This window comes from Scophthalmus maximus, chromosome 17 (assembly GCF_022379125.1).
Source record: "Scophthalmus maximus strain ysfricsl-2021 chromosome 17, ASM2237912v1, whole genome shotgun sequence".
In the NCBI taxonomy this organism is placed as follows: Eukaryota; Metazoa; Chordata; class Actinopteri; order Pleuronectiformes; family Scophthalmidae; genus Scophthalmus; species Scophthalmus maximus.
The window spans coordinates 1,997,326-2,013,358 of record NC_061531.1 but is presented as its reverse complement, the minus strand read 5'-3'; the positions used below and the strand labels follow the sequence as shown (position 1 = coordinate 2,013,358).

Sequence of the window (16,033 nt, the reverse complement as noted above, 5' to 3'; positions counted from 1 at the left end):
TGCCAGGAATAAAACTCTGCGGGACAGTTGTCGTCAAGTTAATTGTTTACCTGTCATTCCCCTGTCTCTTTCTCATAGACCTCTGTTTTATTTATTTATTCTGCTTTTCCCTTATTGACTGTAATATACTGATCACAGCCTTGACAGACCAGAATGATATCAGTTTGGCAGGTAAGTAAAACATTAATAAGTAAAGTTCTGGAACACTTGTTGTTTAGTCTCCAATATTGACAAGGGAAAAAATGATGGTGTCTTCCTGGTGGCCTTATAATAAAAACACACACCATGTTAGCACAAAAAGTATCATTCGTGGTTGGCGATGGGGTTGGGGAATTGGTCTGGTTTCTAATTAATTTTCTAATGACAAGAAAAACAACTAACCAGGGGATGACCTTCCTTTTTTTTACCTTTTGCTGAGGAATTACATCATAGTATATTTGTTATACTTTTACTCAAGAGATTATTCCCATGACTTCAACTACATTTACTAGATGCAGTGTATGGCTATTCTAACTGCCTCCTATCATTTCCTGGTTCCTAATTTTTCTACTCTTTCTAGACTTTTCCAGGGAACTTTATAATAATAATAATAATAATTATTGTTATTATTATTATATCATAACAGACCCATCAAGACATCAAGTTCATGACTGAATGCAAGAATTCAGACACACACACACACACGCACACACGCACACATGCACACAGTACTAAAGACTGTCTGAACTTCACATTTTCCTCCTGAATTACAGGCCTAATAAGCAGTTTGAATATTTCCACCACGTGACCTGTTCTGTATTCATTATTGATCACCTGTTTCTATGCTAATGAGACATAATTACCTTCTGTAATGTGAACCCTCCATCAAATTTAAACATTTATATTGCTTATCTTTCTGCCGAAGCTCCTGGCTAAGTTTTGTTAATTACACTCATCAAAGTGAGTTGGAGAGTGCTCCTTCTCTCTGGTTCAAATTGAAAGTAGGGATGACGTCCATGTTTCCCATGATGCCACAGTACCTTCATCCAGCGAGCTGAAATGATGAATTATGGCTGGTGTCCCTCCCTCATTGGGTGTGATGGTGAGTGAGAAAATAAATGTGTTGAAAAGTGCAGCTGTATATGGATATGTATGTATTCATTGAACACATTTGAAATAGCCTAACTCTAACCTCTAACTCTAACGCATGGGAACATTTTCTACAAATAAAATCAGCCCTTAATATATGCCAAAACTAACACCTGACAACAGAACAGAATCATATAATTGCAACGAAATAAAGGGAAATTTGGATTTCAATGTAATCACAAAGAAAACCCCATACTTAAGTGACCTTTACATTATGTGACATCAGAAAATGAACATCAACCTCAAAGTTCAACGAGAATGTCAACTCCACCCCATGGGACATGACGTCGTCTCCTCAGCAGTGATGTCACCACCACACCTTGAATATGAACTGGTTCTGATGTGGGACTAAGTGGTTTGCAGTTAAGGGTTGACTGGGCTGTTTTGTCTTCACAGTACTCAAAACATTCAAGGACAGGTCTGGTGGTAATTGATTCTTTTTTTTTTTCTTTTCAAATCAATCCTGCATCCTACCAACACATATTGTGTGTATCAAAGGCTGATGTATGTTATTCCTCTGGGCAATAGAGATCATGAACTAACTGTGAGGCTGAATGTAATCTGGGCTACTTGCCGATCTCCCTCTGATGATCCCTTCACTCAAAATATGATAAAATAGGAAGGCAGTGAGAACATCTTGAGAAAACAAAACTTTATTGATGGTTATTGATTAGTGGAAGAACCATAGCACATGCACATACAGTGAGTAGGAAGTAGGAAGCCTTGTTTTGAACCACAACACCTACTGGAAGCAGAGCTTGGATAAAGTGGTCAGACATTCAGCATAGTGAGGACTGTGAGAGTCCAGTTTGTGACGGATGCTCCTCACACAGCACACAGACGATGGTTTGAACCAGCGGAGCCAAAGGGTCTCACGGCTGCCTTTTTTTATTATGTGATGCATCTGAGAGTTTGTCCCATCTAATTTGTTATAAATACAAAAAAGAGATATGTAACAACACCACTATTTGGGAATAGTTGTAAACAGAATGTGGCAGAGGAAACGACCCAGAGGCCGATGTCCTGTTGCCCATGTAGTGCTTTTCAAATACACTAACAGATTTATTCCTTTAACTTCTATTTACATCATAGATTAGCCTGTCCATAAATCATACATTTCCCATATTTATTTAGTATTATAATATTCAAACAGTAATTTTCAAAGGGTAAAGTTTAAGTCCTAGAAAAGAACAGACAGGATGTCACATTAAGATCGACATGAGACCAAAGAAACCAAAGAAATCAGAAACGGAAAATAGTTCAGAATAATTACAACTACAGCACTGATATGTGTCAGTTTCATGTGAAAATTACAATGTGCAAAACGGTACAGTTGACCAAAAAAACAGAACAAATGAACCATAGTATCTACATGACATATTTGTAAAGGGTTAATAAAAATCAGAATATGATTTGTTAGAAAATGAGATAACTCGCCCCTAACAACTGATTTATTCATCTAAATCTAAAACATTATACCATTGTGTATTTCATATAAGAGAACATCTTCACTGCACAGTTCAAATATGATACATTGTTGGATTATTATACTTTACCCCCCAGAAATTGTAATTATGAAAGAAATAAACAACAAAAAACAAAGGCAGAACAAAATGATAAAATAGATACAGTTGCTTTGGCCACTGCTATATATTTTTTGATTTTCTAAATCTCTCCTGTATTATAAAAATCATCAATTATACCAATGAATATACTGGAAGTTGATATAAAAACATCTACATCTGATGGCCAACAATGCTCAGTACTGGAGAGGATCAATTCCACAAAACATCAAACTTCAAATCCTGAGTCACAAAACTATTGGAAACGTCTGCATTCCATTGTTTGGTTTGGTTTGGTTCATATTGACCTGGCCCCAATTCTTTTTCATATCTCATTAACGGGTGGAGCAGTTTAGTTGCCATGACAATCTTTATTCTTGACTATACACATGAACATGCCAGATATGTCAACTAGAACCTTTGGCTTGAAGTGATAACACCTCATTATGAAGTCACACATCTACAGCCTGAGAGCAGCTCTGACTGGAAATAATTGCCTTATTGTATTTTGTCAGTGATCACGACTGAATTATGCCGTGACCTCCGTAGAACTTGTGACGGAGCTCAAACGCCTCATTAGAGACACAATTCGTCAAATTTTAACAAAAGAAACATCTTGTTTCAACAAAGAGTCATGGTGTTACAGAAACAATTACATTCACCACAGGGAAAAAGAACTTCATTTTGTAGTTATGACTTTGTATTTCATTATTATGCCAAAAATGTTGACAAGATAAAAACATCTCGTAATGACAAGCCAATGATTACGAGAATGTCTAACTCATGGACGGCCACAGTGTCAAACTTGATAAGAACATTTTTCATGACTATGCAGACACTTGGAATATGATTATCTGGGTTTGGCAAGATATTATGAATAAGTGAGAGTAAAGTTTCAAGATAACATGATAAATAGTCAGGATTTTAAGATTGTGGACAAAAAAATATCAACCATTGCTGCTCTCAGCTTCTCTAACTTAACCATCCTGCCCCCAAAGTTCTCTTTTCTTGACTTCCTCCCGAACCAAAGTAAAACAAATAATCCAAACTATCATTGCTAAACTGACAGAAGATCTATCAAAGGAAACTAAGAGAAAACAACAACACTTGACTAGCATAGTCACTGAAATACTCAACGTGTGACTATGACGAGTTCTATACAAGCCCTAACAATTTCAATCTGATAAATATTCCCTCTGGCTCTTGATCTCGACTCGAGCAGCTCTCTCTTAGTACCATGGAAAGACCTCTACAGCTGATAGTCTATGTTTAAATCTTTAGAAATTAAAAACCCACAATATCAAAATACACAGCACAAAATATCTGAGGTATAAGATGAAAAATATCAGCTGTCATTTTATTTTTTATTCTTTTTCTTGTTTGTACCTCTCTCTTAGGAGATGCTGAAATGATGCACAAACTGCATGTATTGCAATACCCGGGTCTCAGTAACAGCTCTGCTCCGACCACTTGTCTTCTCTCTTCTCTCCTCTCATTCGCTCACACACTCAGGCACACACACACACACTTTCTGTCTGTCCTGTTGGAAGGTTGGTTATAGGTTGGAGGTGTTGCTAGTAGGGTGCGAAGCGACTGTAGCCTCCCCGGTATATACTGGCCTGGAGAGAGGACAGCACCAGCCCCACGTCGTCAGCATGACTCCGAGTTTTGGCATCTGTCAGTGGGGCGAACGTGTTCTGAAACACACACATACATGCACAGACATATGCAATGACACACACACACACGCATACAAACACACACACACACACACACACACACACACACACACACAAACAAGCATATACACCCACGAGAAAATCCAAAACCACACCCATACACAGGACAAAAGTGTGGAAACAAGTGGACACACACACACACACACACACACACACACACACACACACCCTCATTAGCCCCTCTCAGTCCAGCACAAAGTACTACTAGAAGTACAACATTACGTTACCGTGTTTCCAGTGCAAACCCATGGGGGATGAAAAGACCCATGACCGAGCAACCGTCATGCAGCAAGCACAGCGAGACGCTTCATGCCAGGGACACATGCCAAGAGCTACGTGAAAGAAATCCAGTCAATACAACGATGGACAAGTGGAGGAAAAGATGAATCAAAGAAATCAAGTCCAAAGGTGATCTGAAGCTGAGTGTGAAGCAGGCGGAGCTGAACCTTTGATCATGCTGGCTGTCACTGGATGTGGGTGATGGAGATGAAATAAAACAGTGATCACAGTTATGTTGTTCCTCTGTATCCAGATGAAACTGCGCCTCTCAATTTTTACCAGACTTTTTGATCAGACTTATATACTGATATACTGTACCAGCCTCGGGCCTGGTGTTGTCAAGATTTTCAGGGAATTGAACTCTTAAACATTGTCAGTGTTTGATTTGTCATTTAGACTTTGGAGTGACTGTATTTCATCAACATTATTAATCTAGAAAATGGTTAATATATACAGTAGGTAGACCTCCTCACATGACCTAATGCAACATGTATGGCAACAGCCTGTGTTTGCTGTCAGAATATCAGATTTTCCCTAAACAAATATTGTGGCCAAAAGAATTTTAGCAGTAATTTTATGAAATGAAGCAGAAATCAGAGACAGAACATATGACTTTCTGCTGGATATTTTTTCATGATCCAACCAAGAGAGAGCAAATAGGTATAATTAATAATTCTACCCTAATAATAACTAATACCTTCTATGTCGGAGTGTGAACAAGATAGTTACTGCATCACAACAGAAAGACACGGAAATTATTTAGAAAGTGCTGAATCGGTGTAAACAATTTTGTATGTGTGATTTTATCATTAACATCATCATCTTCAACCACTTATCTAGGGTCGGGTCTTGGGGGGCAGCAGCTTCCCGGGCCACATTAACCAGCTCTGACTGGGGGATCCCGAGGCGTTCCCAGGCCAGTGTGGAGATATAATCTCTCCACCTAGTCCTGGTTCTTCCCCGAGGTCTCCTCCCAGCTGGACGTGCCTGGAACACCTCCCTAGGGAGGCCCCCAGGGGGCGTCCATACCAGATGCCCAAACCATGTCAACTGGCTCCTTTCAAAGGAGCAGCGGCTCTACTCCGAGATCCTCACGGATGACTGAGCTTCTCACCCTATATCTAAGGGAGATGCCAGCCACCTTCCTGAGAAAACCCATTTTGGCCGCTTGTAGCCGCGATTCTGAAGGGGGCCTGGGAGTATGCCCATCCAGTCTACATGTTCTGTGGCTCTGGAGAAAGCGTATGACCGGTACCCCGGGAGATACTGTGGGAGGCGCTGCGGGAGTATGGGGTGAGGGGTTCACTTCTTAGGGCCATCCGATCTCTGTACACTCAAAGCGAGAGTTGTGTCTGGTTTCGTTCCCGGCTGGGGTTGGCCTCCGACAGGGCTGCGCTTTGCCTCTGACACAAAAGAGGCTGCAGCCCTTCGGGCCAATCAGTACCTTACTTCCGCCTCCGGACTCCTCTGGGATAACATCCTTGAAGATTTCCTTCAGTCGGACAGCTTCCCTGACCACCGGTGTCCACCATGGTGTTCGATGGTGACCGCCACTTGAGGCACCTAAGACCTTGAGACCACAGCTCACCACAGCAGCTTCAGCAATGGAAGCTTCGAACATTACCCACTTGGGTTCAATGCCCCAACCTCTGCAGGGATGCCAGAAAAACTCCGCCGGAGGTGTGAGTTGAAGATCCTTCGGATGGGAGCGTCTTCCAGACGTTCCCAGTTCACCCGCACTACACGATTGATTAGTTGACAGCTCCACCCCTCTCTTCACCCGATTGTCCAAAACATGCGGCCTCAGATCAGACGATACGATCACAAAATCGATCATGGACCTTCAGCCTAGGGTGCTCTGGTACCACGTAAACTTATGAGCATCCTTATGTTCTAACATGGTGTTCGTTATAAACAATCCATGACTAGCACAGAAGTCTAATAACAAACAACCACTCAGGTTTAGAATCGCGGCTTTCCAGGTGTCTCCATCATTGCCCACGTGGGCGTTGAAGTCTCCCAGCAGAACAACAGAGTCCCCTATTGGAGCCCCATGCAGGACTCCATACATTGTCTCCCAGAAGGCCTAACCCTCTCTCCTAACCCTAATACTCTGAGCTGATCTTGGATGTAATTCTACATTTTTTGCCGTACCTAGTATTTCTGGATCTATTATAATTATGCAAATTGAAAATGAAGAAGTGATTTGGGCGGATGGAGTGAGAGTGCATGGAGGTTTAGGTGTAGAGTTGGAGAAAATAGCTGGCAATGCCATTGTTTCTTGTGAATGAACCAACACCCTGTCAAACATTTCCATGGTCATGGTCAGTCGTCTTCAACCTTCACCATCTTCTTCTTACACCATTACATCATAATTGTTCAAATCAATTGTACTGAAACACCTTATCAAATGAAGAGAGTTTCTTAAATCCATGCTGGCTGTCAAATAACATGACTCCACTGATGTAACACAAGGCTTCAGAAGTGTGGGGGCTATGGCCATTCAGCTGTAGTTTGTATCCTCATGGTTTCAGATTTTGAATATAAATGCCAGGCTCTGCTGACACATGGTGATGTGATACATGCTTCTTTGGTTTATTTAAGACTTGTTACTGGCCAATAAATAATTATGAAAGCTAAACCTTAATAGATCTGATAAATCCATTTCAGAGGCACAGGCCAAGGGATTATTCTCCTTTGAAAAATGAAAAAAAGCTAAATTAAATACTGTATCTCTGCTCACCTGCATGTATGCTGTATGGTTACTGAGTGTCAGTGTACCAAATATTACTAAAAATGGAACCTGTAATACATCCATGATCAGGAGCCCAGTTTTTTATAATTTGTAGTGATGATGTTGCTGTCGCAAAAATAATTTATATATATATATATATATATATATAAGGAAAAGATAAGGTGTGCAATGTTTTTGTGCAAGTGTTCTTAGTTTTGGTTAGTGGTGATACCTAGTGGTTGAGCTTTTGCACAGGCCTGAATGAACAGCATGCAGGGTTCACATGCCAACATGTACTGCCAGATGCTAGAGTCACAATGAAGAGCGTCAGTGAAGTGTAGCAGCTCATTTCAGGACAAAAGGCACACATGGTATGTATTTATATATTCATTTTGTACTGTAAGATTTGCGTTTATATATCCATTTTGTTCTCATATGTTAGGGTTTTGTCAATGTATTTATTTCCGTATTTCACGGTGTTTGCTGGTAACAACATATTGCTGATCAAAGAAGAAAATAAATACTGGTCGAACATCAGTTGGAGCCTGGTTTATCTGTAGTGGAAGAAAAGCTTTAGGAGCAGGTAAAGTGATGAAGATAACCACGGCAGCATCATATTAGCTTTGGCTAAATGCTTCTTTTTTTTTTTACTGTGCATATTGTTTCACATTGTTTAAAAGGGTGTCTTCACTTTCAGCATGAAAGAACAATTGCAAAAAACCAAAAGCTCTTTCAATGTACACAGATTGTATCCAGTATTAAGACAGACTCCACATTAGTCATAAACATATGCACATAGAGAATGTACTAAATGTCTTGATCTGTCAATAAGGGTCTTTGGTCCCGGTTGATGCAGTGTCTCGAGTTGACTAGAACAACTTGATTTTACAGCCATACATGTACAAATTCGTATTGAACTAAAAGCAGAGCATATTGATAATGTTGGACAGTTGAAAAAAATGTCAAAAATGTATTGTGGGGACTCTACTGGCCTTCTGAGCTAATGTTTTATTGCTGTTCAAATTTCACTCTTTGCCAATTCCTGTTTGAATGATTTACCAAAAAGGTGACATTCATGAACCAAATCCCGTTTCAAGTGTCTGCAATGGGTGAAGTTAACATTTCTTTTTCAAGATTACATTTGTCATTTTAATAAACACTTGACATGTTATGCTGCAAACCAGCTTTCACCTTGTAGGTACAGACTGTGACTATCAATTAGATGCATTTATGACTTGATCGTAAATGATGGATTTGAGAGAATTTGGGTTCAATAAGCCAGTCGAATTCTGGACTTGGGTTTAATAAAACACTATTCCTACCCGTAATGATAAATTAACCAATGGAACTTTTGGGCACAAGCCAAGGGCCCCAGTGGTCATTTCTTTTCAGAAAATCAAAGAGCTTAGTCAAAAGTAGTGCACTGTGCTCCAATCACGAGGTCCACATATCAGGACAGCTCTCTGGTTTAAGATATGCCATGGTGATGGAGAAGAGGCTCTAGATCAGTGTTACTCATAGGGCGCCATGCGGCTCATATGACATCAACACACAAAGCCTCAAGAGACGTCCTAGCGCCGAGTTCCGAGGTTTAAATAACGCAGCATCAGCGCAAGTTAACTAGTACAGAGCTAGTGAATGAAGTGCAGGTCTCAATAGTGACCAAAACTCTGCAAAGTGCCACTAAAATGTTTCCTTGTCCCTGTCTGTTTTTAACGTTATGTTGTTTTCCCACCAGCTTACAGGGAAGCAGAATACCACAATCAGAGGCGTCTCTCAATGCCCTTCACACAGAGCTCATACAGAGAAGCAGAGTGAACTGATCGAACGTCTGGATGTACACCACCAAAATCAACTGGGCTCAGTCAGAGTTTGACCTTGTCACTGACTTGATGACCTTAGAAATGGACCATAACATACGGCACGGACAAAAGTGACAGAGTTTAAGTGTTTGGGAGTCTTGTTCATTTAGTGTAAGATGCACCACACTGCTGTGGTGGCGTTAGTTTCTGTTAAACCCTCTTTTAAACTTCTCTATATATGGGTACTTCAACTCTGATGCAAGGTTGCTCAGGCCTACAATGTCTTCAATACCGAGGGGAAGTGTCAGATATAACGTTACCTTATTAAGATAAGACATTCATTGTGTTCTAAAAAATATGTTGGTTACCCAAATAAATATAAGACTAGCTGTGATCATATAGAAATGCTTTTCTATGATTAATATGAATATATTGTAGTGGAATGATGCATGATATGAAGAGGAGTAGTAATGAAAAAAAAGGTTGATGGCAGGCATTGACAGTCTTACCATGGCACCAACGCTGTATGTGGCTGCTGGAGTGAGTGTGTGGTTGTAGGGGTCGGCAGCATATACTCGTCCGTAACTGTGGAAAGACACGAGACAACAGAGGATCGTTAACCCCAACCCTGAATCTCCTTCATGTACCTACCTCAGTGGGTTTAACAGAGACATATTCGAATGGAGCTGTATCATGGAAATGAAAAAGTCAATAGGAATTATGAATTCAATTCATAATGTGAGGGCCAAGGTCACTTCCATGTCTGCATCTCTACAGAGCTGACGGGTCTCTTTTAGCTCATGGCTCAAACTTTATGAGCTCAGAAGGAAGAATTATCACACACTAGGTTACTTTACATGAAAACTAGGAGATAGTCAAAATCATAACGTACCGAGTCATATTTTTGATTTAACATGAGTATAGTCACACAGGGAATCAAGGAATCAGTGAGAATGATATATATAGAAGGAAGCATTGCTTATTTTTGGTAAGAGTATATATTTCAATTACACCTGCTGTGTAAAGAGGACAGATTGAACTAAGAATTCTGGAGGTTTAGGATTAAATAGTCTGATGGGAAAGAGAATTAACAAAATAATGGGAGTGTTTGGATTCATTTCAATGACAGGGAAGAAATCCACAAAGTTTCATGAAGATCGGATAAATATATAGTCACTCAAGGAATCAAAGAATCAGGGAGAATTATATATATAGAAGGAAGCGTTGTTTATTCTTAGAAAGCAGCCACCCCCACCCCTCCCCCTCTTCCTCCTCTCTTCATCCTTGCCCAGTCATGATAAGGGCCAATCAGGGGCCAGGGCCTCTGCCCAGAATAGAGTGGCATAGCAGCCCAGTGGTTGAAGCGATTAGAAGTTAATCCCGATTAGTTTTGGACATTGCTATTCACCATGCAGCAGCAACCCCCCTACCCCCCACCCACCCCCACACCCAAACTCAGCCAAGCACCACATTTGACCTATCTTATCTCACAGCGCACAACCCTAACACGTGTGAGTTGTGTAAGTGTGTGTGTGTGTGTGTGTGTGTGTGTGTGTGTGTGTGTGTGTGTGTGTGTGTGTGTGTGTGTGTGTGTGTGTGTGTGTGTGTGTGTGTGTGTGTGAGTTCATATATGACAGAGCGTGTGGTAGGATGCAACTACTACAAAGATTGAGCTAAATGCAATTTGAATCAAATACATTTTTAAAGTGACCCTGAGGTGAAGAGATAAAAATGAAAACGATTTCAACAGCTCTACCAAAAAAAAAAGTTGGGAACTAGTGAGATGTACAAGGCTTTCAGACAGAGAATATTTAGGGACAAGGAAATACAGTATGTCCAATATGTGCATTATTATTAGGGCCCGGGCTCCACTGACAAAGTCAGAGCAAGGACCTATTGTAATTGAGTGAGTTATTATCATTATTATTATTATTATTAATAATAATAATAATAATAATAATAACATCATTGTATCTATAAGTTTCAGTATTATGTCTCTAATAATAAGCATCCGTCTGGTCGAGATAAAAAGCAACTATACAACTGTTCTCTCTCTTTCTGTCTGTCCCACAACTGGTTCTGGTTCTGTTAGAGGTTTCTTCTGTTAAAAGAGCTTTTTTCTCACCACAGTCTCAGAGCTGCTCGTTATGGAACTGTTGTGTTTCTCTGTAATATTGTGACGTCTCGACCTCACTTTGTAAAGTGACTTGAGATAATGTTGTGATTTGGCGCTATACAAATAGAATTTAATTGAATTGAATAGAAGTTTGGCAACTGCAATATTGTCTTTCTAAAATTTGTCAGAAAATAAAGTTCTACAGTCAGATTATTAAATACTGCGGTCAGTTTTAAAAATGCGGTAGTCAGATGTGAAAGTACACTTGGGCGAGAGGCGGGGTTCACCCTGGATAGGTCGCCACTGGGTCACTGTGAACCTAACCCCAATCTGCATGTGTTTGGACTGTGGGAGGAAGCCGGAGAACTCAGAGAGAACCAAGAGAGAACCCAGAGAGAACCAATAGAGAACCCACGCATACACTGGGAGAAAAAGCAAACTCCACACAGAAAGACTCTGGTTGGTTGGAACCAGGATGCAAACCACTCCACCACCGTGCAGCCCCTAAAACACTGCAGTTAAATGACAAATTACTGCAATCACATTATGAAGTACTACAGTCAGATTATTAAGTGCTACTGATGTACGGTGTCCAGTATGGTTAGAGATGAGTCTCTTGGCTTTGAAAGACATTTCATGCATTTTTGAGAAATCCCATTAAGGAAAACAGAATAGTATCAGTGAGAAATCTCTCATCTTCTAGAGATACGCAGAGGGAATCAACCCAGCTTCTACACGTGATGTCTTCACATTCATTCTCTCCATTATCTGAAGAGGTGTTAAGATAACTCCACTAACAAGGAGGAAGGTGCTATCAAGTGTGTGTTTGTGTGTTTGTGTGTGTGTGTTTGCAGATGATGAGAATTCAGATTAGACTGGCCTACATTTTCAGGAGTAACATTTTGAATTAAAGGGCTTGAGTTCATTTTGTTTGGGACACAAGGACGGCAGGGAGATTTTTAGAAGAAAAGCAAATCAAGAGGAACTAAAAGGCATTGTTATAAAATGTCAACATGCAGATTATTTAATTCCTGCATTCTAGAAAAAGGACCACGAAGTCTGTGCTGGTCCATGTGCATGTGTGTGTGTAGTAATTCATGGATGCTCAAAATTTGCTTGCCTAACGTTTCTGCATGAGTCAGACTGGGTATGTGCAGGTACCTCCCCCCTCTGACCCTCGTGGCACAGTCGTGATTCACATATAGGCACATCAAGACCACACAGGTACACAATTAAGACTACACAAGTACACAATCAAGACTACACAAGTACACAATCAAGACTACACAAGTACACAATCAAGACCACACGAGTACACAATCAAGACCACACAGGTAAACAATCAAGACTACACAGGTACACAATCAAGACTACACAGGTACACAATCAAGACTACACAGGTACACAATCAAGACTACACAGGTACACAATCAAACCCTCAAACGACCCAGTAGACCGAGTTCAAACATCCAAATAGTCCTTTCTAAAGCTCCATTCATTTGTTGTTTGGCCACTTGGGGGCAGCAGAGCAAGGTGAAAACTCAATATCGGCTTCATGATCACCTTATTAATTGAACTATTTAGCAGAGTTTCAGCAACAAGGCCACACCTCAACCTTCTATAAATGCCCTTCTAACCCTTTACTCCGCTTTCGTTCTCGTATTTGGGCAAACACAGTCTCTGTAGAGCTGCATCACACATAGTCCTTAAAACCCCTTGTTAATATGGAAATATGGCTCCAAAAGTATTGGAACAGTGAGGCCAATTCCTTTATTTTTGCTATAGACTGGAAACATTTGGGTTTGACACCAAAAGATGAATATGAGACAAGAGATCAACATTTCAGCTTTTATTTCCAGGTATTTACATCTGGATCCGATACACAACTTAGAAGATAGCATTACAGTATTTGTAAAGGATCACCACATTTTTAGGTGAGCAAAAGTATTGGAACAGATAGACTTAAAATAAATTAAAGGGAATAAGACTTAATATTTTGTTGCAAATCCTTTGCTTGCAATAACTGCATTAAGCCTGTGACCCATTGACATCACCCAACTTTTGCATTCTTCTTTTGTGATGCTTTTCCAGGCTTTCACCGCAGCCTCTTTCAGTTGTTGTTTGTTTTGGGGGGTTTCTCCCTTCAGTCTCCTCTTTAGCAGGTAAAATGCATGCTCTATAGGGTTTAAGTCTGGAGATTGACCTGGCAAGTCTAAAACCTTCCACTTCTTGCCCCTGATGAACTCTTTTGTTGTTTTTGCAGTGTGTTTTGGGTCATTATCTTGCTGCATGATGAAGGATCTTCCAATCAGTTTGGTTGCATCTCTCTTTAAATTGGCAGACAAAAAGTTTCTGTAGACTTCTGAGTTCATTTTGCTGCTGCCATCATGTGTTACATCATCAATGAAGATTAATGAGCTCGTGCCAGAAGAAGCCATGCAAGCCAAAGCCATGACATTGCCTCCACCGTGTTTTACAGATGAGCTTGTATGTTTGGGATCATGAGCAGATCCTTTCTTTATTCAAACTTTAGCCTTTCCATCACTTTGGTAAAAGTTAATCTTTATCTCATCAGTCCATAAAACTTCTGTTCTGCAAACAGTATATACTGATACCTTCAGTCCTGCCCTCTGGAGGTTGTTGCTGATGTCACCAACAGTTGTTGTGGTCTTTCTTTACAGCTCTCACGATGTTTCTGTCGGCAACTGCTATTGTTTTCTTTGTTCTACTTAGTACACCAGTGGTTTCTTTCTTCTTCAGAACATTCCAAATGCTTGTACTGGCTATGGCCAATATTTGTGCAATGGCGCTGATTGATTTTCCATCTGCTCTCAGCTTCACAATTGCTTCTTTTTCACCCATAGACAGCTCTTTGGTTTCCATGTTGGTTACACCTCTAACTATAATTGCAGTCTGCACAGGCAAAACCCAAATCTGAAACTGAGCATAGACATTCAGCGCTATTTATTGTTTGAATAATCAATGTAATAGGACACACCTGGGCAACAAAACACACCTGTCAGTCACATGTTCCAATACTTTTGCTCACCTAAATATGTGGTGTTCCTTTACAAATAATGCTATCTTCTAAGTTGTGTAACAGATCCAGATGTAAATACCTGGTAATAAAAGCTGAAATGTTGATCTCTTGTCTCATATTCATATTTTGGTGTCAAACCCAAATGTTTCCAGTCTACAGCAAAAATAAAGGAATTGGCCTCACTGTTCCAATACTTTTGGAGGGGACTGTAGCTCTGATCAGACTCAGCTGCTGATGGCTGTGGTCGGGTGTGGTCAGTGGGACCTGTAACCCAACTAACAGTGATGTCACACAATAACAACTGTGCTTAAATCTATGAAGGCATGGTACAGACAGTTATATAATCTGTTAAAAGATACAATTGACTTATCTCTACTTCATCTAATGTAAACAATACCAATTCCATTTTACTTAAGACATCAGTGTTCTCATACTGCCCATTCCTGCAGCTCCTTCACGACCCTTCACCACAGAAGTGGAGATTCTCAGGTTGCAGGCAGGGTTACCCCAACTGTGACATCAAAAAGGGAGAGAAATCTGAACAAGTTGTTCAGAGCCAGGCTGTAGGGTTTAGGTAGCTCACAAACAAAACCATAGGGAGGTCTTTGTTCACAATTTGTGGGCTGGTAGGCTCCACAGATACACATATATATGTGCAAAAACACTGAAAAGTTGATTTTTGCATTATATGTCACCTTTAAGAAGAGGAGGACCACTGTCTGTTCTCTATAAAAAAGCTCTTTGGAGAGGAATAAATCTTCTCCACTTCTAATCTAGACTTTCACTTATTTCTCCCTTAGCAACTAAAGCCACTGTCATCATTCATAGCGTGTGATCTCTTTCAAGTTAACATACTGTATATCAACAAAGAAAATAGCTGCACTATTGTCAAGAGCCAACATTATCTCGACAATTTTACACACTATTCTCCTGAAATAGAAGGACATCCAGGACTGTACATTCAAACCAAGTGCACAAAAAGTGGGAAAAGTGAGGGGAAGAGATGAATAGATAAATAATAAATCAAAAAGGACAGACATCTACAAGTTCCATGCAATTATAAACTAAAATTACACAGCAGTTCTTACTAATTTAGCTCAGATGATTTACTGTGTTATGAATACATCCATTATTAATACAATGGGGAAAGGCATATTGGAGATAAAGCACCCTCAACTATCATGTCAGCCCTCGAAACCACAGTTTCACATCCAAGTAATTTTCTAATGCTCATGAATCATATTTCATTAGAACTATGACTCTGTACTCGGTAGAGACTCTAACAACTGTAACCACCAATTCAGTCGTGTGCAATAGTCCTGTAATAAACCCAGTGTAACTCCATGGTCCCTCCCCATGAGTGTTGGGCCTGTACTTCAATGTCAGATGTACAATTAAACTATGAAGGAAGCATTTGTGGTCAATCCTATTCTAACTGTACAAATACATGTGAATGACTCACTGATTAAACCGTGTTTTTGAGTAAAAAAAAGGTCTATACTGGCCAGATGCATTCAGCTCCATTTTGAAACATTCAATGCTAACAGTTAAAATGACTTATTTCTACATTGTCTGCACATCGCAATTACAGTATAGTTGAGGTTAAGAAAAGGTGTGGTAATGAGGAATGAAC

General features: G+C 40.1%; 1 protein-coding gene across 7 annotated transcripts in view; it reads right to left on the bottom strand.

The window, feature by feature from the left end:
• Positions 1-1,765: 1,765 nt before the first annotated feature.
• The window catches only part of rbfox1 (RNA binding fox-1 homolog 1), a 131,166-nt gene continuing 116,898 nt past the window's right edge, over positions 1,766-16,033 (bottom strand). For 4 of the 7 annotated variants that reach the window (XM_035616166.2, XM_035616158.2, XM_035616162.2 and 1 more), the window contains 2 exons: positions 9,754-9,829; positions 1,766-4,387 (listed from right to left, as the gene is read on the bottom strand). In XM_035616166.2, the coding sequence (XP_035472059.1) occupies positions 4,265-4,387; positions 9,754-9,829 (199 nt within the window). In that variant the 3' untranslated portion in view covers positions 1,766-4,264. Of the gene's footprint in view, positions 4,388-4,415; positions 4,762-9,753; positions 9,830-16,033 lie in introns of those variants that run through there. The other 3 variants (XM_035616165.2, XM_035616164.2, XM_035616163.2) reach the window with 3 other exon arrangements.